Raw genomic sequence first — 27,036 nt, 5'->3', positions numbered from 1 at the left:
CCAACCCGAGTGACGCCACTGCATCCTCTATTGCATAAATATTTCTTCTCCTGCACAGTTCACAAAATCTGAATGATCTATCAACTTTTCCCTTCTTCCTCTTTCAATCATTACTTTATGGCTTGAACATCATTAGTTGCACTAAATGTTTTCTTAAATTAAAAAGATATATTGTATGACAGTTATTTATCACATTTTTTAGGGATTTAAAATTACCATCTTCACAGTCTTGGGAGATAAGAATGCCTTTGCTACATTTTCTTCTTAACTCTTAGATCACTGAAAACGTATAATACATCTTTTGGACATCTTTGATAAATTTGTATGATGCATTCAATCGATAAAGAGATCTCAGTTAATCCGTTATACTTCTGATAAACCATTGTTAGAGACCTCCATACATTTGATCAAAATATTTTGAGAATCAATCTGACTTTTTGCCATTTATATATTAACCACTGAAATAATTCTTAATATAAAATATTCTCAGCTATATATTTATTTGCCAGTACACATTTCATGTTATTGTGGATCAGAACTGATGCTGCCTTGTAATTCATTTTGGGTCTGCAGTACTATCGATCGTTACCGTATGCATGTACATCCAAAACAAGCACCTACACCATTGTAGTGGTAAATTGATGGGTTTTGTCTTCCCCCCCCCCCCCTTTGGGCGCTGAAATACAGGCCACATGATTGGATTAGTAGGCTAATGCTGATCATCCATGGGTTGCGTATGGTATGCAGCTCGTTTGCCAAGGCACGGGAATAGACGCTGTTAATTATATCAACGGGCCCTAACGGATAAGACAGGCAAATCACCCACTCGGCCACTACTTTTTTGCTGGAGAGCTAAGTATCATAACAAAACTCGCTCGCAAATTTCACTGCTAACCGGAGAAAGAAATATCTCCAATGGTAGCATAGTTTTTACATACAGATGGATATTTTCATTATTGCTTCACATAAGCAAAGAAACTTTTTTTTTGTAAAATATGACCACCGTATATGATCGTATATAATTTAACGTTTTTAGTATACTGAAAATTTAATTCATCATGGAAGAGTAGGGGTCGTGTTACACGCGCGACATAAATACGACTTTGTAAAGTATTACTATAAATTCTAAAAGTTTAAGTACGTACAAAAAATAAATATGTAAATGAAAATATTGTTACGTTGTCATGTCACCATTCACACCATAAAAGCACATGCGGTATGCACTCTACATTTATTTCGGTATTCATTTCGATATGCTTGCATCTACGTTTACTTGGATTTTAATAATTTGAAAATATTCCATTAAATATTACTCACCGTAAAGCGAAGTGTCCATCAATATTGTTTATCCTCGATTGTTTACTGGTAAGTAAATTGCTTCCATTTTAATGCAAATCCGAATTTGTTATTGTGCTGTATAAATATAATTTTTTTTAATCCCGTAAACGTATTGATTTTAATTTTCCTTTTTCGTAATCCAGATCTAATTCGCGAGTAATATTTCCGAAGTTATCTCATTTTTCCACACGAATCTATCTATCCGATTGGGCTTTATTTTTCATCCCTTATAGACGAATTTAATTTGTAAATTACACCTCTTAGAGTACGGTGTTGATTTATTACAAATTAAATTATTGAATGTGCTCTGAAAAGGAAACGTCAGCAGTCACATCATTCGCGGTATCTTTTCTATAGTGATCAAACAAAAACAATCTAAAACGATACATGCCTATTCCCAGTTTACTGAGAAGTAGTATTTATTGATATATGGAACTTTCAACTTATAAAAATACAACAGTGAAATGTCAGAACCTCGACGTGTTGTCCTTCTTTTAATTTGGGTATGTTCTGGCTTGAGCACGTATTGACTTGGGTACGCTTTGACAAGCTTCGGTAAGTTGGTACTATTTAGCCAGAACATAGCAGGAAGTTTGAAGAAATTGCCATATTTGCTCTCAACGAAATCGCAATATTGCAAAAAGCATTTAATACATGTAAAAAGTGTCCAAAGGTTAAGACGTTAACTCCGTCTGCGCAGTAAACAAATCCAAAAACGTTCACACAAGAAGCAATATTGTCACACAAGGTGTTGCCCACTTTTCACCGTTGGTTCAACATGAGCATTCCATGTATGAAATTAATGCGTAGTTTTATAATTCATAATTTGAAAAATGGGATATCCAAATTTTTTAATTTTATTAAGACTGTCTGGACAAACATGCGCTCAAATGGTCTTCCTAGTGCCAACGACAACCATCTTGAACTGGTTCTCATGCTTGTTCATTCAAACTTCAGCATCGTGAATATGTTGCGTAATAAATTATGCAACCATTATGAAAAGCTTCTTTGCTCGTGCCTAGCCCTCTTATGGGCATTAGCTACATAGGGGCCGGTAACCAGGCTATGGCATTAATACTGTGAGACCTATTAAAGTGTGTTTGGATCATGGCAACTTCTAGTCCTACAATGTAAGACATAGCACATGTTGTTTTTGTTTTAGTGCTATGTCTTACTATCCAAATAACGGCCTTGTATAGCCTGTTCCGACGTCAGTTGACATCGGAATGAATAGTCAAAGTTTCAGTAATATCTCACACACTTGGCCGCCTATATCGACACTCTTCCACTAATTTATGTGTAATTAATATACTTACTGTGCTGTCTTTATCATGGCGGAATAAAAATAAAACACTAGCAAATGGACGCATTTTCATGTTCTGTTGACATACATTTGAATTTGTTGCAATGCGACGGTAGTCGAGGTATGCCGAAGTATGTTTAAGTAATTTCATGTGGGGGATATGTTTCTTGAACGAAACGAAACGTTGCTTACAGTTCCAATAGGCATAATATATTTTAATTCGTTTGGTTAAAGAATAATATTTCAACTTAACCCGATTTCGGCATTATCGGCTTTCATCGCTTTCCAGCCAAATGAAATGTAGGCCAACAAAACTTGCAAACAGGTCCATTTCTTTTGTGAGAATTTGAATTTATCAGAGAAAAGACATCAGGGTAAGTAAAGTCTGGCTAAACCATTATAACTTTACTTTGTTTAAAAGCGTCGTTATTGGTTGCCAGTTGTGTGTAATATTCCTGAAAATTTGACCTTCGTTACACTGTTATAGTCTGAAAACACAAACCCGTTTGTTTGTACCCCTACCAATTTAAATAATAGAAACTTTAATGTGATAAAAAGTGCAAGGAACTTAGTCAATTCATTCATTGATTTATAATTTCTAAACTTACTCTGAGTAGAATGGCCCTAACAAAGCCATCTTTTGTGCGTTTCTTGCTTAACGGAAGTTTTCAGTGCAATAGACGGACATGCTCGGATCCATTTCCATTCTCTGGACAAGTCCATTTTCAGCAAAGGGGTGTATGACGACTACATATGTGTATACATAAGTAGTCTGCTTCCGATATTTAGAATGTCGAATCAAGCAAATGAAAATGACAACTACGCTTTTCACGTGGATTTAACAAGCGGTTTAATTTCTATGTACATGTATGCAGAGGGATATAATTCCAAACTCTCAACGTTATGTAATTTACACAATTATTTAGCATTTGCCGAACAGGATGAACTACGTCATTATGTTGTCTGTAAGAAATAAACTAGCCTATAGTGTACGCAATATGGCGCCGTGTTAGTATGGAAAGTCTGTTAAGCATGAAATGGTGCAGGGGATGGCAGCATTAGTGCCATTCTGAAATTATAAATCAATGATTCAATTGACTTAGTTCTGTGCACTTTTTATCACATTAAACTTTCTCGTTTTTGAAATCGGTAGTGGGGTACAAACAAACGGGGATGTAGAGTCAGACTATAGTCGACATCAAAACACGCTACACAGTGCCGTTTGTTAGGCTGTAAGACCCATCCCCCCCAAAAAAAAAAAATATCGGGTGATGTGTCTTACGTTGTAGGACTAGGCAACTTCCTTTTGCTGCTTGGATTCTGTACCATGCATATGGATGAAAATTTACTTGCATTGAAAGCGAAACAGGATAACGGACACAACAGGAATTTATTCTGGAATAAGTAAGACTTTCAGTGTAATATCATACCATGATTAAGGCCATAAAATCCTATTTTCAAATCGATCATTTTTAGTATCAAAATGTCGCATATACGGAGTAGTAGCGTCAAAATTGCGCGTGGGTCAATTTTTTAACTGCAGTTTAACTCTCACAGTAGTCCAAAGGGGTTCGTTACAAAGAAAAATTTGGAGTATCCGTCCATGAATCAAGGGATGGGGGTTCTAACCTGTAACAATATAATTGTTACAGGTTAGAACCCCCATCCCTTGATTCATGGTCCTGTGCAGTAGTCCTACAACGTAAGACACATCACTCGATATTTTTGCTGGGGGGTGTGTGTGATAGCATTGAAACAAAAGTAACATGTGCTATGTCTTACATTGTAGGACTACTCTCACAGGGGCTGTGGTTTAACTTGAAGGAACAGTTAACGATACTCGCAAAAATGAGGTGGCAGAATCTGTTTTCATCTTTCGGGTAACGGACTTGTAATGAAGATAAACCTTCACAAGGAAAGAAAGGTGAAAGTTCCTGTTTCACTTGTGTTATTTTGAGTACAATGACCTAAAATGTGTGAATGCTGGCTGATTCCGGTCGTGGCTATTCGGCCCAAATTTACGGACTTATTCGGCGCATAATGCAGGTTTATTCGAACCTAATGCCAGGCTGAATCAGTCCATGTGAAATATTAGAAGATAAAATAATGGAACACACATGCCTGATTTTTTATTTTAGTTATTACTGTTTCCGCATGCATAGTAAAAGAAAGTATAAAAAAAGGTTGATTTTCACCATCAGATATATTATTATAACTTGCCGAAATCAGAGCAGATGTCCATGAGATAACACCTTTAGATTTTTTTTAAGCAAAGTAAGTTTCCAGTGTTTCAATATCATTAAAAGTAAAATCCTCCTCTTTTGACCCATAACATTAAATCCTCAGGACAGTCACTTTTTAGTATTAATTCCAGACAGAAAAGAACACCTGTATATCCATTTGTTGATCTGAATTAGCAATAGGGTTTGTCTTTTTCAGAATTTTAGATCAATAAAAATGGAATGTTTTCTGCAAAATTAGAATGTGAAGAGTTAAAAAATGAATTCATTTCATGATACCTTTTCAAATAAATTCATGGTAAGCATTGAAACACATGAACCATCAGCTGTTTTTACTATTGGTCTTGAGTCGCTTTTGCCAAATCATAACTTCATGTTACTTCAAGCAGAAATTTGCATATTTCTTACATATGGTTATGGCTAAAATAAATATGTGTTTCCTATTGCACCGTTTTTAAAATTAGGATAGGTAGGTTAGTTATATATATATTCGGGCAGGGGAGGTGGAAGGGTCAGCAAAAAAATAAAGATGGTAAACCAACCGGAAACAAATATGCACATTCACAGAGACAGACAGACACACACACACACATATAATAATAATAATGAGGACTTTGTATAGCGCCTAATCTTTAGAAGCTTTAAGCGCTTTACAACATTAGACAACACCTATAAGATAAAAAAACATAATAATATTATTACAAAATCAAACACCATGAAATTAGAAAAACATTAAAAAATAAAAAACATGCTGAGAATATTTCAGGTAGGAAACATTATTAGGTCTTTAAGTTTGTTCTTGCAGCCGAAATAAGTGAGTTTTGAGAGCCCTCTTGAATGTGATCACTGTGTCTTTGTGTGTAAGTTCAGTGAGCAATTCATTCCACATTGCTGGGCCCTGGTATGCAAAAGAACGCTGTCCATATGACTTTGTTTTCGTAGTGGGAATAATGAGTATACGATTGTCAGAAGAGGAGCATGCATATCTTGCTGGTGTGTACACATGGGTGAGATCGGATGGGTATGTTGGACTAGAGTCTGACAGTGAAACGTAGCACAGAGAACAAATTTTGTGTTTGATTCTGGATCGAATGAATAGCCAGTGTAGGGTACAGAGCAGGTGGGAGGTGTGCTCTGATCGTGGTACTCTAAGTATGATCCAAGCAGCTGTGTTTTGAACTTTTTGAAGTTTCTGGAGTAGATATTGAGATGAACCAGACAGAATTGAGTTACAATAGTCCAGTCTTGAAAGTACTAATGAACACACAAGTGTTTTAGTGGCATCAACTGAAAGATATTTGCAAATTGAGCTGATGCATCTCAGCTCAAGATATGCAGCCTTGCATATGTTCATGACATATATATATATAAATAAAAATGTTTTGTGAACATTCAGCTTCAAGAATAAATTAACTTTTTCATTTTTCATGTGCTTCTGAAGCCTTTTTGTGCCCTTTTTTTGTAAATCTGCCCCCCCTTATCATTTTTGCATGAAATACCATGATGAATCATACAAAAGTTGAAATTGTATATTACCCTTAAAATCAATAGTGTATTCATTAGTGTTCTTGTGTATGTGTATTTGTGTGTTTGTGTGTGTATATATATATATATATATATATATATATATATATATATATATATATATATATGTGTGTGTGTGTGTGTGTGTGTGTGTGTGTGTTGATATTACTCTGGCTTTCCACTAATTTGTCATTTCAATAAATCTGTATTTCTTTGTTGTAAATTGTGGATGTTGCAACATTAGATTTTAGATATCCCAATTCTGAGCAGTTTTGAACAGTATTATACAGTTCATGGAGTAGAGTTAAAGATGAAATGAGAGAGAAGGAACTACTGCTAATTTGTTGTTATTGTAGGTTTTAATACCATTTTTCAGCACACGATAGGCTATACATGGCAGCCAGTATAAATGGTGGGGGAAGAACCCTGGAAAACCCCGGGAAGAACCACCGACCCACGAGAAGCTACTGGCACGCTTTCTCACATACGTTATCCAGGTCTGAGACTCGAACCCACGCTGACAGAGGTGAGATGGCAGTGATCCATAACGGTGAGCGCTTAAACCTCTCAGCCAGTTGGGGCCCCCGCTGCATTTGTAGTCATCAAGAAATATTTTTATGTTTTGTTTTGCTTTTATAAATAGAAAAGTGCTTACAGATAAATTTTCTGTTCTTTGTAATATCAATATATGTTGAGATTGATATTCACAAGAAATCACATGATTTGATTTCCTTTTCATAACAATTGTTCAAAATATTTAAATTTGTAAATTTTATTTTAAATAACAATGTCTCTTGATAAGAATCGTACATAGAGCAGATGATCTGACAGTTATAATATCTAGGTGATCACACTCACGTTATAATAAGTTGTCACCTGTCAGTCGTCAAGTCCGAGTTCAACCTGGAAAATACATCACACACCAAACGTTGTACCAAAATTTTGTAATATATTTAGTTTAATGAATGACAACACATTTTTATGATCAGATACATTAGTATAAATGTCCACTTTATCATAAAGGAAGTTCTTGTGTGCTTTGGAACCTAAATTATGTTGTATTGTTGACATTGATTACATTTTTTATGTTCACGTGTTGGAAAGAGTTTCTGTTCTTGCTAGCTTGGTTTATCCTTATACACAGTATCGGAGTTTTGACACAAATATTCTCACAAATTTTAGTATTATTTTCATAAAATGATCTCCAAAGCAAGGGTCATGCTACGAGACAAAGTGGGCTACTAAGTCACTTAAAAAAAGAAAACTTCGCCTACTTATGGTAGGAATGTGAAAACAACTTTGCCCTGTGATATTTTAGATGTACATTTTGAGTGACTGTAACTTTTGAGATGCTCCATTGCTGTAGCCAATTATTTCCAGTGGTGTTTTAGCTCAAGTCATCAAATAGCTGCTGTTAATTTCATTTGTGCCATCAGACAAACTCTAGCACATTCACAGACATGTGCTTTGATAGCTGATTGACCATTAACCCTTTCCTGAGAAAGTTATGGCAGAGATGTTGTGTGGTATTGTAGTTTTGCATGCTATTCTAGTTAATAACTACTCCCCATAGTAATTTCAATATTAGATAGGAACTGCTCCCCAGACAGAAGTTGCCTTGATCCACACTGAAGCTAGTTTGTGTAACAACTTGTATCTCCCTTGTTTTCATGACATGGTCTCATATGTGGCTCTGAAAGACAAATAAACGTTTGTAGTCATTCAAAATGGGGAAATTCCAGGTACCTGAGAGCTTTAACTTTGGGAACACATTGGAGTGGCCGGATTGGTAGATTTCTCCCAGATTTGTTTGCAGTAATGCAACCAATTATGGACCTGCTGAAATCAGACGCTGCCTGCTGTTGGGTTCCAGACCAAGATTCTGCCTTTACAAAAGTCAAGGAAATGTTGACATCTACAACGGTGTTAGCATTCTATGACCCAGGAGAATTTACAGTTATTTAGCACTGATGCCAGCACTTATGGTATTGGTGTGCATTATTCCAACAACATGGAGAGAATCTCAAACCAATTGCCTTTTGTTCTAGAACACTCACTTCTACAGAGGTTAGCTATGCACAGATAGAGAAGGTGTGCTTTGCATGTGTGTTGGCCAGTGAGAAGTTTTCATGATATCTTATTAGACTCAAATTGTTCAGATTGCATACTGACCACAAACCTTTAGTGCCACTGATCAACACATGAGTTAGATAAAGCTCCTTTCACGTGTTGATGACTGTAGATGCACTTGAGATGCTTCATTGCAGAGCCAGAGTATTTGGCTGGGAAGCTTTTGGTGGTTCCATACACCCTTTCATGGAGCCCTCTACAAGGTCATGAATCAACATGCGAAGAGGAAATAGCAGTCTTTATAGAGTCGATGGAGGCATTCAGCACAGTTTCCAACAGGAAATTAGAACAAATAAAAGAAGGTTACATGAATGACCACAGTCTGCAGACTGCAATGAATTTCACCAGAAATGGATGGCCAGATGAGATAAATAGCTTTCCCCTAGATGTATGCCCATATTTTGCTGTACGCAATGAACTCTCGGTCCAGAAGAACCTGTTTCTTCTCAGAGACAGTTATTGCACCTACAGTCTTACAGTCAGAAATTCTTGATAACATCTACAAGGGTCATCATGGATTAGCCTTGTGCCGTGAAAGAGCCCAAAGCTGTATGTGGTGTCGAGGAATCGCAAGACAGATCCATGACAAAATAGAGATCTGTGAGTTTTATCAGATTAGGAAGCCAGCACAGAGCTGAGAACCAATTGGAAGACAACCTATCTACCAGTCATACCATGGCAGAAAACTGCAATCAATATTTGTGAAGTCAAACAAGAAAGATATCTGGTAGCTATTGACTACTTCTCATGCTATTTGGAAATTATGCACCTAGCAAAAACAACTAAATAATTGGAAAACTAAAAAGCACATTTGCATGATAGGGAATCCTAGACATTGTAGGATCAGAAAATGGAACCCAATTCATTTTTTCAGTTTTCAAGGAGTTCACTGAGGAATACAACTTTAAACAAGTATTTACCAATCCCCATTACTCTCAAGGAAATGGTGAAGCCGAAAGTGGCATCAAAATAGCAGTGTCTATACATAAATAGAATGATGCATTTCTTGCCTTGATGGCTTATAGGGTCACACTAACAGATGCAAAGGGGCCAGCCCAGTCCAACTGATGTTGAGACGACAGATGAGGACCACCATGCCCACTGTTGCAAAGAAACTAAATCCCATGTGGCCAAACCTCAAAATCATAAGGCAGAGGGACTTTACAAATTTGTGTTTTGAAACTTAGACAATAGCATGTAAATAGCAATTTGTGCTATAAGAATAGAATCGGTGATCTGAAGATTTTAACTGCTGCATGTGCATTATTTTCTTCATAAAATCAGTTTGAAACCTTAAGTGAACCTGTCAAGGGGGACCGCTCTGGTAGCCTAAGTAGTTAGAGCGTCCACCTTGGAACTGGGAGGTTGCTGGTTCGAACCACAATCGAGTCATTCCAAAGACTTATAAAAATGGTACTAACAGCAGCCTTGCTTGGCATTCTGCATTAGGAAGATAGTGTTAGGACTGGTTGGCCCAGGGTCAGGATAATGTGGCTGGGTGGGATATGTCTGCAGCATGATGTCCCAATGCTAGACATACTATAAACTGCCACTCTGCAGACATCATAGCACCATGACTTGAAAATTGTTAAAGCTATGTTAAAAATCCAAATGACACACACACCGGGGGTGGGTGGGGGTAATGGCAGACATTGCCATATCTGGGAAGTACCACTGAATTAGATTGTCTGTTTTCGTAAACAATTGGGAAAATATATTAAGGAAAATATTCAATTCATAGAAAGCAGAGTTTAAAATTATTTTATTGAAGATTTGGCATCAAAATGCAATTGTGTAGGTCCCAAATGTATGGGATAATGATGTTGTTAAATTCAAGAAGTGCTGCAAGGACAGAGTTCACTAATTTTTGTGAAAATATGGGGGAAAAAGCAGCAAAGCAAATACTATTTAACCAATGCCTGATATTACTACACAAATGTTGTATATGCTCTCTCTCTCTATGTCTCTCTCTCTCACACACACACATATCTGGACTAACATCTGCTCCCCATATGCAATGACTCTATACTCAAGTAGTCTGCATTAAGTAATCAGTCATGTATTGCCTATATTCAGTTACTTGCAATTTAAGTAGATGTACTAAGTAACCAGTCATGTGTTGCCCACACATATGTACACTATATATGTAGTAACTTGCAATCTAAGTAGATGCATTACCTGTGTATAATTTCATTGTTTTTACATGCATCTATTTGCATGTTATGGTTACGTGCACAGACAATTCCGTTCAAATATTGATAAAAGAGTAGTTGAATTTCAACACCTCGCTGTGAATAAGTATGAGAGAGAGAGGGCATGCAGATATTCATTTAAACCCTGATCAGACATTTGCCCTTGATGTGGCTATCATCCCTAGTCTTAGCTAATGGACAAAAGCATCTCCGTCATCTTTAGAATAGTGTTATTCAAGTCTACATGTATTCACCTTATCAATGCAGAAGTGAAAATTTAAATAGCTTTACTATTATTGACCTTGTGGGTGATTAAGTAATGCATCTTCTGAATTGTATTGATCTCTGTATATTACTGTCAGACCCAATCACCCTATATGTTACAATAGATCTGACCAGCAACAGAAATATTGGCACTGTCTTGATTTGTTGAATCTACTATATCATGATCTTGGAGAAGTTCTGTGGAGACTTAGTCTGAATGAAAAAATGCCTATGTAGGGGTTGACGTTGCATAGGAGCAATGGTTGAAGGTCTGGACAAGGTGAGTTTGTTATTCACGTTAAAGTTTTCAGGAACTGCAGGCTTATTTCCATGATGTTATTTCAAAGACCAAGAATAAAGATCATAAATATCATTAGGTGAATTACATGGGTATAAGCAGATACCTCACTGTGGTTGTTTTACCTTCTCCTTTTTTTATCCGTTCAAAGTTGGTTCTAATTTCAGTATTATTATTAGTGTTAGTACATGTATTATCTCTGCACTTGCACAAAAAGTCATGAATAGACCCTCCTTGCACCTGTCTCTCCAAAACCACTTATAGTAAACCAGTGGTTTTAATTTCACAGTACTTTGTTACCACTGTAATATACATCAGCAAGAGGAGTGATGCTCATGACTCCTATCCCCTTGGTACCTAGAAGGAGTGAAAGGTCAAATTTATACACATTTTAATCACAAATGACATTTTCTAACCAAACTTTGTATATGCAATGAAGACAGGATGTCATATGTCAAGTATTTTGCATATAAGTGCATTGTAAGTCATTATCAAGGGTATGGGTGAGTATGAAAGGGGTATGGATGAGTATGAAAGGGGTATGGGTGAGTATGAAAGGGGTAGGGTTTGAGGATGCATTAAAAAGCTTGAAGCATTGTGATTGAGAGCCATTCATTTTTCTCTGGTTACTAGGTTAATTGCCCATCATAGGTTGGGAATGAAAAACAAAGTAAACCAAAAAGGAAACAAAAAGTGAAAATTGGGATGAGCGAGTTTTAAAGAAAGTTTCATCATAAAAATTTTAAAAAATTTTACGAGATTTGGGATGCCACCTTGAGTTTCAAACTTGCAACCTTTTGTTTGGCAGCCAGGACACATACAAAGATAGATGTGAGTGTTTGTATATAGATAACATAAGATTTCAATATAAACAACATTTGCTATTCTTTATACAACATAAACTGGAAATTATTTGTACAATTTAAAATTCCGGTACCATTTATAAAAACAATTCTGCTCTCAGAACATAATCTTTATGCTTTAGTTTTTTAGTAGTGAGGTATGAAATAAATAATAAAAAAAGAAAGTTTCAAAACAAAATTTTAAAGAAACTGAAAACAGTTGATGAGTAAGTTTAAAAAAAGTTTCAACATAAAAGTATAAAAATACAAAATAAGTATTAAAAAAAAGCAAATTTGGATGCTGCCACAAGTTTTGAACTCATGATCTCATTTTTGACAAGCTTTAAACACAGAAAGACAAATTTAGTTTTTTATATAGAAAATTGTTATTATTGCTCTTTTTCTAATCCCCTTGATGTATATATTGACTTTTTCTCAATAGATCTTTCTTTTCACCTTATCCTTATTACTTTAAATGGAATGTGTCTTTCTGTAGCAGTTGTGACTTTAATGTCGTTCCTGGCTCCTTCATATAGTCCCATACCTTGATATCCCACCACAATTCATATTGTCACACAAATGGACCAGGGGAGGGGGTGGATTTGAGAATGGACAAAGGTCAGATATATTTTAAAAAAATTAGTTTCAAAGAAAACAAAGAAAAATGATATAAATTGTACTACATCTTGACTGTTCTATGACACAATCTATACTTTTAATCCAAGTTAATTAACTGCATATTAACAAATTATATTATTAAATTAATCCAAATTTCTCCATCTTAAAGTTAAAATGCATTCATTAAGAAGAAACACATTCTTTGTCAAGACATTTTTGTTTACACACAGTGAGAAGATTATTATTCAAACAGGAAAATAAAGTTTCCTGAAAGGTTGAATAATCATACAAATTAACATTCCCTATTCTGATAATAGATTTTAGAAGGCATGCTATAAATTCTGTGTTGTAAATTGTGTCCTCTTCAAATAGTATGGACCATTCTGGTGGACAAAGTGGTTAGAGCATCCGCCTTGGATGCGGGAAGTCGCTGGCTTCCTATTCAAATAATATGTGACAGTGATTGTCCTTTTCAAAGAATAGGTTTGCAGACAGTGCCAAATTTTGATTACATAAATTAATATATCTTTGTGAGCACCATTTCTTATTGTCACCATCCACGTGAGTACTGAATAAGCCCAAATGTATGCTGATGGACACCTCAGGTACATCTTTCCCATTGGTTAATTGGTATGCAATCATCGAACGATAACGCTGAACTCTCAGGATGGCCTTGAATCTGCTCGGTTCTACATAAGTGCTGCATTGTACCATTTCCGGTCATCTAAAGTGTAATTGACATCTTTTTGTCATTTACAAAAAGCCCAAACAAATCTATGCATGATAAGAATCATTATATGTGATCACCATTAAAATCAATTATTATGTACAAAAATTAATAGTTTATACCAGTTTCCTTGTTTGCAGCATTTACTGGTCATCTAATTGACTGTTTAATCATCATCCTTACTCATTATGCATGTCCTCAATGTTGATGACATTTTCAAGTGCCATATTTTTGCAGTAGTGGTAGTAGTTACTTAGGCTTCAACAGTAGATCAAAAGATGGCTGAATAACATAAACATCACTTAGCAAGATATTATGTCTCTTGAACAAATAGCAGTATTGGTCATTTGGTTTGCTTTTTATTCTAACATTTAGTCGATTAGGTAAATAAAGCTGTCTTAAATATAAAATCATTCTTCTTATTCCATTGAAACAAATTATCATTTCTGTCACTCTATACAAAGACTGCAACTTAATTTTCAGATGCGAGATTTTTAATTGATAAATGTTTCTATTTTAGTATTCTCATGAGAAGCTCGAGTTCAATTCCAGCATCATCAGCCTGCTCAACCTCATCTGTGCTTCTCAAAACACGTTGAAGAAAAGATAAGAATTCATGAATGGAAGAGCATGGGAAAATTGTTAAGGAAGGTGTGACAAGAGAATGGGAGAAAGAAATGTTAATGGAAGAATCTGAAGAAGAGGTAACAAGCCATGGAACAGCAGACGAAGTTAAACTGAAAAAGGATGATATATTTCAACAATTGAATGATGCAGTAGAAAAAATTCATAATCTAAAAAGCTTAAGGGATGCAGAGATGAAATGGAATGAAGGTTTATTACATTCCCTTCAGGTGATAAATAGAGTATTTTTTGACATCGAGACAATTTACACCTTGTCCTATGATGTCGTGCTAAGGTATCGCCTAGAAGCTGGCAGGCGTTTGCTGGAGACCAAAACTCTGAGCGTTATGTGTAACATCATAATTGATGGCTGGCGGATGGGTTTTAAAGATGAAGAGAGAAATGTTGTACCCTCCAATCTTGAAGTAATGAAACGAGCACTGACACCATTATTGAACTACTCTGACAGTCATCCCGATGTTTCAAGCCATCTTGTGTCTGAGAAAGACTTTTTGGAGACACTGAAGAACATATTAATATTGTACCTTCCAGAAAATACCAAGGAAGAGAAAATGGTAAATTGTTCATGTAGCATAGAGTTGTGAATATTTACATTAAATTACAACAAGATAATTATGTTGGTGATACTAACACCATAAAGGTAATAAATGACGAAAACAGACTTTGAATTTGTACAATATTTTTTATTTTAAATAGATAATCTTTGATAACTGCCTCTAAAATATCTTCTCCATATATTCTTGTTTTGTGAGACAATTTTATTGAAATAATACAGATACTTGAGAGTTTGAACTAGAGAGATTATAATATGATCGCCCCATGCTGAGCACCGAAGTGTGTACAAACTGTTCTTTTTGCCAAAATGAAATACTTAGCTATTATGTCATGCAGAAAATGTATTAAGTAACATGCTAGTAGTTTATGTAACCAAGAAAAACACGACATAATTTATATTGCTTATCTTCTATTTTTCCATGGTCCCAATGGATTCTGGAATTTAAAGATTGGATCTTTGGAGGGAGGGGTTGTCTTGTTACAGTTCAACTGCCTCAGAAGAATATAATGTACCAAGACAATTAACAACATGTGACTTTTTTATAACACAATCATTTGATAGTTTTAAAAAATGGCATAACTCACCTGGTAGCAAGTCCAGTTGAAAAAAAAATCAATAAAAACTTGCATTGATTAGCTCACTTTGTGTATTTGAGATAAAGTATGGGGATTTGTGTATTTTGGATAAATCATTGGGTTTTTAAAGAGATTATAATTGTGTTTTTATTCTCTCATTCCTTTTTGTTTTGCAACTGATTTTCAGAGAAAATTATTTTTTACCTGCTTCAATGTGTCCGAAAGGTCTAAAGCCTTTCCAGATCACTGTCATATCACCTCTGTCCAAGTGGGTTCGATTCTCGGGTTCGGTAGGTTCGATTATCGGGTTCAGCCAACACTGCTCCATGCATATGCTTTTCAGTAGCTTCGCGAGGGTCTGTGGTACTACTTGTAGTTTCCAGGGTTCTTCCTCTACCATACTGTCCACCATGTATAGGCTATCATGTGCAAATCAAATGGCGTTCAGCCAATAACTACAAAATCTACTTCAAACCGCCTCCTTCAAATAAAATGTTCATTTTTAAGCATTTAGAATAAATTAAATATATTTCATGGAATGGCATTTTTGCATCCCTCTTATATGCTATTGTTGTTGTTTTGTTTTTACTTGCTTGCAACACGATATATTACTGCATTTACAGTTACGCCATATCACTTAAAGGCAGCAATTCACCAAAAAAGTAGGTTATTCAATGAAATGTATAATTGAAATTCAATTTTATTGCATTTTCAGTCGGACATGGAACAACGCCTGGTAAATAACACGTTGTCTATTTTTTACAACATTTCCCAAGTTGACACAACCGTTCCACGTCTTCGCAGTCTGGGCATTGTCACTACTGTAGGTTTCTACCTGATTTCAAAAGATAATGACAATCGACTGACTGCACTAGCCCTCCTGGCAAACATCATCGATGAGAAAGAAAGCAAAGTTCTACAGGACAAGCATGATCTACTGACGTTTCTGATGAACATTTTGGGATCGGCACTGAAAGACAAATCTCACGACTACGATGGGTGGTCAGCATGCGAATGTGCAATGAGTGAGTTTGTACTTCCTGCATTATATTTATAGCAGTAGTGATGGATAGAGATTGTGTAGTATAAATACCCTGCCCAGACATGCCTACCATCCTGGTCCCTCCAAATTTGTTCTGGAAAATCAGTTAAATGATAACCATGTTCTGGAAATACACATCCCAGAAAAGGCAGCACAGAAAATTAAAGGGAAAAAAATAAAGCGAAAGGTAGTGCATGTGCAGGTAATCTTGTTTAATTTAAGTGATCTCTAGATTACTGCCTGAACACAAACTGATTTTCAAACCAGAATACTTCAGTGTAATGGGTTGTGGGTATTCCTAAAATTTGGGCAGTGTGAAGGTACCTGGATACGGTAGTCGTTATATTCTGCTAAGTTAAGATTCAGCTTCAGAACTAATTTCATTATCTTCAGATACTAAATTATAATCTGAAATAAAGTTTATGTGATTGCAAGTAATAATGTTCAAACCTTCGTTTCCAAGAAGGTGGTTAAAAGAACAGATTTCTTTTATGTTGAATATTCAAAGCATAAAACAAAATTTTTCCATCAAAAGATAAATAGTCTAACTTTCAGATCACCAAAATTAACAAAATCACGTCTTTTGTACGGAAATCAATTTGGAAATTATATGCCTCAAAATAATGTCTATATTTCAGATTTGAAATCTTCCATATTATGTTATCCCTGATACGTTTATTTTCTCTGTACGTATGGGTTTTCTTATTAGCAGATAACTGTATCCTCTATCAAACATAGCACAATTTCCCAAAATCAGAAATCTGCAGCAGAAATCACAGATGAATTGTATACATTCTTTGAAAATTTTAAATCATTTTTACAGACATTGCAATTGTTTCCTCGCGTTAATTATTCTTAAACAAAAAGCAATTCGCAGTCATGGATTGAACATAGATTCAAAATTCCAATAAGGCATTTTAAGGATAAATTATAAAATAAACAACACCAACATGTAGAATATGTGACTGGTTTCGCTTTAATGCTTTATCAGACTCTTTTTAAGGCTCAGAGAGACTTTTTTCAGTTAAAATCTTTTTTTTAAAAATCTGTTTAAACTAATGTATCATTGCAGTAAAATGTTTAAGATAGATAATATATATATATATATATATATATATATATATATATATATATATATATATATATATATATGTCTTAAAACAGGTAATAGAAAAAAGTTTGAAGCAACATTAGCTTTGTTAATTTCAACAAATAATTTATTTCCCTAGAATACAAAGTGAAAATTTTCTTTTAAACAAAGGGAGTTATGGTATTGCAAATTAAATCCCAAATAATCCTAGAATTACAGACACAGGCAGGGCAAAACTCACTTTTGAATAAATTAAATGTCAAATTTGCATCAGTGCTTCAGGTCAAGTAAGAAATGAACTTGATTTGAACAAGGTCAGCTCAAACATACAGTGTTACATTATTAACTGCCTGGTCTCAGAACACTTCTCTTCCCCATGCCACACTTTCAGTGATATAACACTTATTGCAATTGCTCACAACCCCAACTGGAGCTTCCAAACCAGGAAAGGAAAGGAATCGTACTGGATACGCCGCTTTAGAACATTGAAACCAAGCGGTTTAAACCAAAAAGACTAGAAAAAGACAGCCATGCACAAATAACATTATCTTTTGCAGCCGACACATTTTCTTTTAAATAATTCTCTAAATTTGCTTAATAGCCTATACTGACTACTATAACAATGAAATATCCAGGATATAATTTGATCTTATATAAATTTACATAAAATAACAGATGTTGTTATGGCTCATCAATTTCTAGGTCAATAAAAATATTTTCCAGTATCAACAACAAGTTGAAATAAACTAGTTAAAACGTAATAAAGTCAAAGGTTTAATCTCTGTAGAAACAGCCATGTAAAGTTTTGCAAACATCATAACCGTTTTTCTGTTTTATTTGTTTGTCTTGTCTATGTTTTGTATTTGCCTTTGAAAAAGACTCATTAAAGAGTCAAAAGTGCTCAGGCTAGTTAGATACTAGTTTTATACTGTTCATTGTCAGTTTATTGCATTTATCTTAATCAATCCCTGACACACATGATCCCTTGCTGTATCCAGTGCACCTGAAAGGATTGTTATTCGCCATATGATTTGTATTCTTTATATATACATGTATATATATTTTTCAGCTGTGCGCCACTTAGCCAGAAATGATGCCAACAAGAAGATTCTTGTAGAGATGGGCTGCCTGCCTCATTTAGTAGAACTCGCCAAATGTGGGACTATACAGGAACAAAGAGGTAAAGCCACTGAGTAAACAACACTGTATTGACCTTTTTGCATATATCCGAAGGTATTAGACTACATCTTTCTGAAGTTGAAATGTTAGAAAATAAATTTATGAATAAATAAAATATCTTCCTTTGCCTATAAAATTTTCAAACAATATCTAATGTAAACAAATATATTAGGTCTTTTATGTTTACCCGTGAGATATTTACATCCTGTGGTATCCATAAAATATATTGCTTTCATCCTTCTAGCAAGATACTGAAATAATTTACCAAAGTTAGAAAACTGTTGTTTGAAGCAAACTTTATTATTAAATTCATCACTGATGTACTTCTGCTGCCTATAATAAACAGTGTAATATTTTTTAGCGAGACCGATTCACAGATGGGTAGGCAATATTGATAAAATAGTTGCCATGGAAAACAAGGATTGAATCCTATAATATATTGGAATTTTTCAGTCAAATATAAAAGCTATCAGTTTTGTTCAACTTGTTAAAAGTTAAATGGACCCTGTTCATACTGCCTTAAGGCCCTAATTACACTAATAGAATGAACATAAGTAATTAGTGTCTTAATATATCAAGGGGTTTGTTGGGAACATATTTGTCCAAACTAATTTCAAGAGACAAGGTGATATTGCAGAGGCAGGATTTATTAAAAGCTGCCATACTCACACACACACACACACACACACTGGGTGAAATGATTCGATATATTGATGTATCGATACTTTTGCTGAAACGATACACATATCGATACAAGAGACAGAGAATCAATACAAAATGGTACTTACTGTATGTTTGTTATTGTAGTCTTCAGCAGTCAGGAATAATTATCATTAGTGGCCTTGTTATTCTGTAAAATTATAACCCATCTGAAACAGCATTTGCAGTGACAGGCACTCATGTTTATTAGTAAAAACGAAAAAGATATGAGTACACCCACTCGCCGTCTACAAGTTAACACAAAATGACATGATTCGTAATCTGCCCCCTGCCGCCATTTCATGCTAATTATCTTAACCCAGAAGTATTTTTGGCATATACTATACATTCCAGACATGTTCCACATGTATAATGAAGTACTTTACTCATCATTTAATAGCCATTTTTATGCAAAGTTTTTACTTTGAATTGTATTTTGGCTCCTTTTGTCGATTTGAAAGCTACGCTACTGGTGTGTTGTACATTGAAATATGTTATATTACATTCTCATTTGTTGTTAGTGCTTGTTCGGCTCAAGGTTAAACAAAAACCACCAATCAGAAATCAATGTAGCTTATTCTCTGCATGTCAAACAGGAAGTATTCGCAGAGAGAGTGCTGGACATCACTATAACAATTCACAAAGAAAGTTTTACAAATGCTTTTTTTAAAATACGGGCTACCTATAAAACCAGAAATGTTTGATTCCTGGCGTGGTTCATTACAATTTCGTTTGGCAGATACTTGCAGATGATAGTGATGATGACAATAATTTTTTAAGTTATCAAGTATATCAGATTATTGGAGCTGGGAAAGCATTAATGGAGACACCAGTGAGTGATTTTCAGTCTGAAATATTGTTAAATACTAGTCAGATGTACATGCTGGATGGACAAAAAATAGATGGCATGACCCTTGCAGTGATATTTCAAAATTAAATGATCAAAGCGCAGAATACCAAGCCTAATTAAAATTAAGACAATTTAAAAGTATCATGCAATTTTCATTTTTTATATAATCAAATTCGCCCTGTGGATCATATGCTATATAACCATTTATATCAGAGTTGAAAATTGAATAAAATAAGGGTTAAAAAATGCAATTAAGAAGTAAAGATGTTTGTTTTAATATTTCTGTCTGCTCAAACAATAATGGACTAAATACCCGTATACTGCATTATGGAACAGATAAAAAATTTGGGATAGTAGTCAGTAAACTATTCATTTAACAAAGGAAGTTTATGTTAGTGAAAAATCCTATTTTGGAGCAGATGTATCCAAAAGATAATATCTGTGATCTCTGGAAAATTGTACAAAACAGTCACAAAGATCAGTTTCCCGACATATTCAAGCTGACAAAGCTAGCTATTTATATGCCCCTTCAGGAAGAAGCACAGAACAATATTGATACAAAGAAAAGGAGAAGACATCTGTCATAGATATTGATTTCAGTAGAGCTATAAGAAAGTCGAGCAGGAAGTAAGAGAGACAGATATTGAAGTTTAGATAAATATTGACCTATGACCATTTCTTCCTCCCCTCCTTTTTTCTTTGATAAAGGTGGAGGTCTCCCTTAAGATAATATCCTGTCATCATCTCTTCTAAAATTGTACATGAGAAACAAATTTGGAATTTCTCTTTTCTATGCAGAGATATTTAACCAGTGAATGAAGGTGCTGATGGAATAAATGAAATTAGCATAGAATGAGCAATGGGGCAGATTTCAAACTGCTCAAGTTTGTCACCTTGTGTAAGCTAAAAGAAAAAAGATTATAGAATAGGACTGGGTGTAGTCGATAGTTTTCCTTTTCAGTAACAAATACAAGTACCTTCGGCTGCAGCAGTCTTTTGCATCTGCAGAAAATAAAATGTGATATATTTTTTTTGGTATTCAGCCTTATTGCCAATGCCCGGATTTGTTCAAAATGAGATTTTCTTTGCATGAGGAAATTGCATTATTTCTTCTGTTTCGTAGATAACATTGCAATTTCTTCCAAGTGTAACTGAGACATGAAATTAGTAATAATATGTTTTGAAATCATTCATGTTGTACAAAACAAACAGAGTTAAATGGCTTAAAATGGATAAAACTCACTGCAACCAACAGGTAGTCTGATTGAAAGTATTGTTGATATCTTCTTATCAATCAGAATTGCACATAAATATATGATAACTATATGTCTATCTGTAGTCTGCATACTGGAAATACAACCAAGAATGTCAACATTCACGAAAGGGCACCGCCCACCTTCCAAAGATGGAAAGACCATCAAGTTCATATGTGTATCAGTATGTATCGTATCGCAGGCTGTGTATCGTGAATTGTATCGATACGTGGCACAGGTGTATTGTTTCACCCCTAACACACACACACACATGTACACACACCTAACACTTTGTAACTGGTTTAAAAACATTGACTGCACTATAAGCAAGGGTGCAAGTTATTGATGAACCTCCAAAAGGTGATGTTAGTGTTAGGACTGGTTGGCCTGGTGTCAGGATAATGTGACTGGGTGGGACATCACGCTACATGTCTGCGACATGATGCCCCAGTGCTAGACATCACTATAAGCTGCCACACTGCAGACATCATAGCGACATGATGGAAAAATTGTTAAAGCTACATTAAAAATCCAAATCACACACACACATGATGTCATCCTTGCTGTCCATTGAGAAAACCGCAAAAGGGATTGGGGGCAACTGGTCTGTTTAATGGTTGAATACTTGTTTTATTATTACAATGGGAATAATTGTTAATAAAGTGGCTTTTCTAATGTAGTTATTTTCTCTGTTTAACTTGTCTTTATTTTCAATAATTATGTCCAACATTCTTCCAACTGGTTTCAACAACCTTCATGTGTAAGCGAAAACACTGTGTATTACATCACTGCATTTTGCTGTTGTTGATTAGTCTGGTACCCTGCTCCATATACTCCCTGCTTTGCACTCTTATCGTGGAGTGCAACACAAGTAACAAAAGAGCAGTAAATCAGATTTCACAACCAAACAAGTTTCCTTTCTTCAAAAACTAAAGACATTTATTTAATTTTAGTCAAACAACAATCATCATCGAAATTCAGCATTCTAATTGTTCTTTTAAAATATTGATGCCATGATGTTAATGTAGATAGTTCTTTATTTAGGAAATACATTTGAGTGCCAGTTCAGGGATTTTAAGTTAACTACAAACTCTGAAACTCACTTATCCACAATGAACTATATCCTGCGAAACAAAGTTTTTTATTTCACCAAGTATTCATTTCGTTTGGTTGCCTTATTATCTTCGATCACATTTTTCAATGCATACGCTAATTTAAGGTAGTTTAATTATGTTATGGACACAGAAATATTTATAATAGTGTTTGGTTAATCAGTTGAAATGAATTGACCTGACATGCAACTGAGGCTGCTAGCTCTTATGCAGGTTTGATTTGCATGCCTTATTGCACCACCTTACAAAGACCTATTTAACATGATAATTCATAGCAGGGCATCTTTTAATTCAGTACAGTAATACAACAAATACTTCCTCAAGTCAGATATCAAAACACAGTTGGCACTTAATTAAGTTCTCAGAGAAACGTTTGTGGACATAGCTGTTACAGTAGATTGACATTTGAACGCAAGAGGACACATTGCATTTATGATGATTACACTTACACCTAACTAAAAGATGGAACTAAAAAACAAATTTCACTTGATGAAACTTACTTAATTGCTATTTATTTATTAAAGTGCTATATCCAGTAGGCATTTGTGACATTTTCACTGATCAAAACTTTTGCTGAATATTGTTATTTACAGTTTACTAAGAATGTTGCTTGGAAAAAATGTAACAAAACATATGACTTATTAAATGCTGAGAATTTTAAAATGTTGATACAAATTTCCAGGTGCTATTTATCATTTTAATATCAAAACAAGCACTATGTCAAGGTTTGAGTTATCAATTTTGTTTGTGATTTTCTTCATGTTCAATAAATAGAGGTCAATTTTTGGGGTATTTTCTCGAGTTATAAGTGGGTTAGTGAGTTATGGAAGGAGTAGGGTATGTAGAACAAGCTAAAAAGCTTTGCATTTAATTCATATTTGGAATATTATGTGATCTTACATAACAACTGCTTCAGCAGCCTAAGTGGTTAGGGCATCCACCTTAGATGCAGGAGGTTGCTGGTTCAAATTCCAGCCGTGTCATACCAAAGACTTATGAAAATGGTATTAGCAGCCGTCTCGCTTGGTGCTCAGCATTAAGAGGTTAGTGTTAAAATGGGTTGGCCTGGTGTAAGGATAATGTGATTGGGTGTGGACATGATGCTACATGTCTGCGGCACTATGCCCCAGTGCTAGGCATCACTATAAACCGCTACTCTGCAGACATTGTTGTGATATGACTAAATTTAAAACCAAACAATCATATATTTGGTCAGTGACAGAATAAGGGTGTGACAGTGATGCGTTCACATGAACTCAATGATAAAAATTTGTAAATGGCATGCTTGTAAATATAAATGCTTTCATGCAATTTCAATGAAGATGTTCTGAAAGGAATAACTTCCACTTATATCGTGTTTTAGAGGCAGTTGGAGCTATTAGGGTTCTGGCTTTTGACAAAGACAACCAAGTAAAGATTCTTGGAAACATTGACCTGAAGATTGTGGATTTTTTTATTGATCTGAGGGAGACGTCAACAGACCAGGAGATAAGAATGGCTGCTGATGGTACACTGTGGAGTTTACGTACAAAGCTTCAAGAAGATGAGAAGTACAAACAATTCGGTATAGTTTTATTATGAAAGTCGGCGTTTAGAGTCATTGAAATTAAAAATTAATTTATTTGAAGGGCTATTTCATCGGAAGATTTACTTTGAATTGAAGGGCCAGCTCCTTTTGATTACTGAATTCAGTGCAACAAAATATACATATTAAATGTTATCGTTATCGATATATCTTGTCATTATTGGAAATATTATGGTCTGAGAGATCTCCATTAATATTGCCAGATACAATACTGTTGGTGTATCATGTTGACAAAATTGAAATTGTTTTCAACTCTGCTGATGGAGGACATGTTGACAAAACAGTCAACAAGTGTAGGTTACACTGAAGTAATAAGGACAAAGATTTTGATCCCATGCATTGATCACTTATACATTGTATTGCCCCATATTGAATCAATGATAAATGCTTGCATAAAATGCAAGTGATGTCTCATTGAAGTTTTCATTAGCCATGATATGTGGTGAAGAATTTATCCATCACCTTTCATCTAAAAACATTGATTATATTGATTTGTTACACTTTTTTCTGCATCAGAAAAAATGTTTTCATTAAAGTTTCTTATATTTTTTTCTTAACATTTGCTACTTGCAATAGAAATCATATCCAAACACACCCATCACCTTTTATCTAAAAACTTTCAGAAAATCAACAGAATTCTGTCATAAAAGAAAGTCTCATGCTTTATTTATATTTTGTGCTTGTGATTGAAATTAAATCCAAACACACTGGTAAAGAAAACATTAAGGAAACGAATATTCCATTCCAGATTTTCATAGACACCATTTGTTGAGATTGTATAGTAGGGCAAGAAGGAAACATTAATTCATTAAAATATAGTCACTGCTTTGGCAAAAATGTTTTTCACCGAAAATATAAATGCAAGCCTTGTATTCTTTAGCATATTTTACATGAAGTGAGACAAAGCACACACACACATAATGTGATACAACATGATCATTGCCTTCCTATTATTCAGGTGTTCGTTGGAAGGAACGTACCATCAGAAGGAGAAGTAGTGTTAGATCTGGCCAGGCGGACAAGAAAGGTATAAGTGGTCACGTCATGATCAGCTACAACTGGGGTCATCAGAAGGAGTTGATAAAAGTCAGCGACTTGCTTAAAAATCATGGATACACTGTGTGGATGGATATTGAAAATATGTGTGGATCAACAGTTCAAACTATGGCAGAAGCTGTTGAAATGGCACATGTTATTCTGATTTGTGTGTCACAGAAATATAAGGATAGTCCCAACTGTAGGTCAGGTAAGTTTTAATTAATAAAGAATGCACTGTTATGTGATTGTCTCTTAAAGCACTTTGTATCAGTTGAATAAAAGGTATATTGATCCTTAAGTTAGATGAAGAGTGGAAGTTTCAAGCTGTTTTCTACCATGTCTAATAGCATTTCATTAATCCTGTTGTTTATCTTTTGAGTTCAAAGACAACCATGACATCATTAATACAGACCTGCCACTTATACTGATTACTCTGGATCATCCTGAACTTTTGTTTACAAATTGAAAATTCTGATTTTCTGAATTCTTTTGCTCAGAATACCTACTTTTAAAATTGCCCCATAAATACATTTTGATTAACAAAAGACAGCAAAAGTGATTTGAAAATTCCACAAGGAATACACTACAGTCATACAATGAAAATCAATCATTTATCCATTTTGATCTTTTATGCTGATAATTAATGTGTTACTTGAATTAACACTAAATATCTGCATAAAAGATGAAAATGGAAAACTGTTCACCGTATTACTGTAGCATATGTTTTTCACGTTAAGTAAATAGCATAAGACAGTGGAGATATAATTCCTTTGTAAAGTTTTTGTAAATATATGGTCAAAAACAATGATCATGATTGTTTTTTTCTCCAAATCCTGATTTGTTTTTTTTTATTGGCACCCTGATTTTTATTCCAATCAAAGTGGCAAGTCTGCATTAACTGGTTTGTTTCCTATGAGAACTTCAGCTGCATGTCAAGCCAGTTTGTGCACAAAACTGCCTATGGCACACTTGACAGAGATACCACTTGGGGTTGCTTGAGCAATGGAGGACATGCTGCAGCTCTGACATTTACGCTTATCATGCATCTGCAGTTTGCCTCAGTTTAAAGTACATACTTCCATTGTGGATGAGACTGCACCAGATGGAGTGATTATATGCATGCTCTTTCTAAGATTTAGGGTCAGTGTTGAAATATTTCAAGGACAACGTGAGGATCTTTGAAGCGTTTTGGCTAATCACCCTGAGATTGCTTTCCATCATTCAGCTAATCACCCTGAGATTGCTTTCCATCATTCAACTCACCATGGAAAATATTTGTAGTATGGCCTGCCCACCTCACCTGTGATTTCATCAGCAGAGTGTGGATGCTTTGAATGCTTGCCTGCCCATGTGAGATCTATAGTGTCTGTGAGACTGTCCTGCCATCTTATTCTCATCAATTGCCTAAGGCAGCCCATGTCAAAATGGTTCAGCTTTTTGGCATGATGTCTGTACACCATCAAGATTTCCTATGTATGCAACAGGGTCGGTGACACATTGACTTTGTAAACCTTCAGTTTTAATTGCAGACTGATGCCTTTGTGCTCCAACACATTTGCATGCTAGTCTACCAAAGACCAGACTTGCTTTAGCAATTCTTGTGTTGGTTTCAACATTGGCTTGAACTTTAAGTCACAGTGAACTTGTCCACTGCAGTGAGGGTTCGGCCATTTACTGTGATGGTAAGCTCTGTCTAAGGCTTTCCTGGTACATGATGTTGTATGTCAGACTCAGATTTACTATTCAGTGAACAGTCATCAACAAACAGGAGATGATGAACGGTCACTTCCTGTAACTTAGTCTTTGTCTGTAGTTTCCTCATATTGAAAACTTTGCCATCAGTCTGGTATCAATGTTAATCCCAGTGTCATAGTCACAGAAGGCATGAGTAAGCATGACAGAGATCATCATACTGAAGAAGGATGGGATCAACACA

The 27,036-nt window shown here is 35.0% G+C and overlaps 1 protein-coding gene across 3 annotated transcripts in view; it reads left to right on the top strand.

Annotated features, from left to right (window-relative positions):
- Positions 1 to 3,906: 3,906 nt before the first annotated feature.
- Positions 3,907 to 27,036, top strand: part of LOC149794454 (uncharacterized) — a 38,338-nt gene continuing 15,208 nt past the window's right edge. For 2 of the 3 annotated variants that reach the window (XR_016423032.1, XM_089968702.1), the window contains exons 1-6: positions 3,907 to 4,045; positions 13,997 to 14,675; positions 15,968 to 16,277; positions 18,454 to 18,564; positions 23,841 to 24,041; positions 25,021 to 25,308. Coding sequence is in view for 2 of the 3 variants with exons in the window: in XM_089968702.1 (XP_089824828.1) it covers positions 14,097 to 14,675; positions 15,968 to 16,277; positions 18,454 to 18,564; positions 23,841 to 24,041; positions 25,021 to 25,308 (1,489 nt within the window). In the remaining variant the exon portion in view is untranslated. The remainder of the gene's footprint in view (positions 4,046 to 13,996; positions 14,676 to 15,967; positions 16,278 to 18,453; positions 18,565 to 23,840; positions 24,042 to 25,020; positions 25,309 to 27,036) is intronic. The other variant, XM_089968703.1, reaches the window with a different exon arrangement.

Source organism: Sinohyriopsis cumingii, chromosome 8 (assembly GCF_028554795.1).
Source record: "Sinohyriopsis cumingii isolate HCF-2022 chromosome 8, ASM2855479v2, whole genome shotgun sequence".
In the NCBI taxonomy this organism is placed as follows: Eukaryota; Metazoa; Mollusca; class Bivalvia; order Unionida; family Unionidae; genus Sinohyriopsis; species Sinohyriopsis cumingii.
Note: the sequence above shows the minus strand (reverse complement) of the source record. Positions and strands in the feature narration are given on the sequence as shown.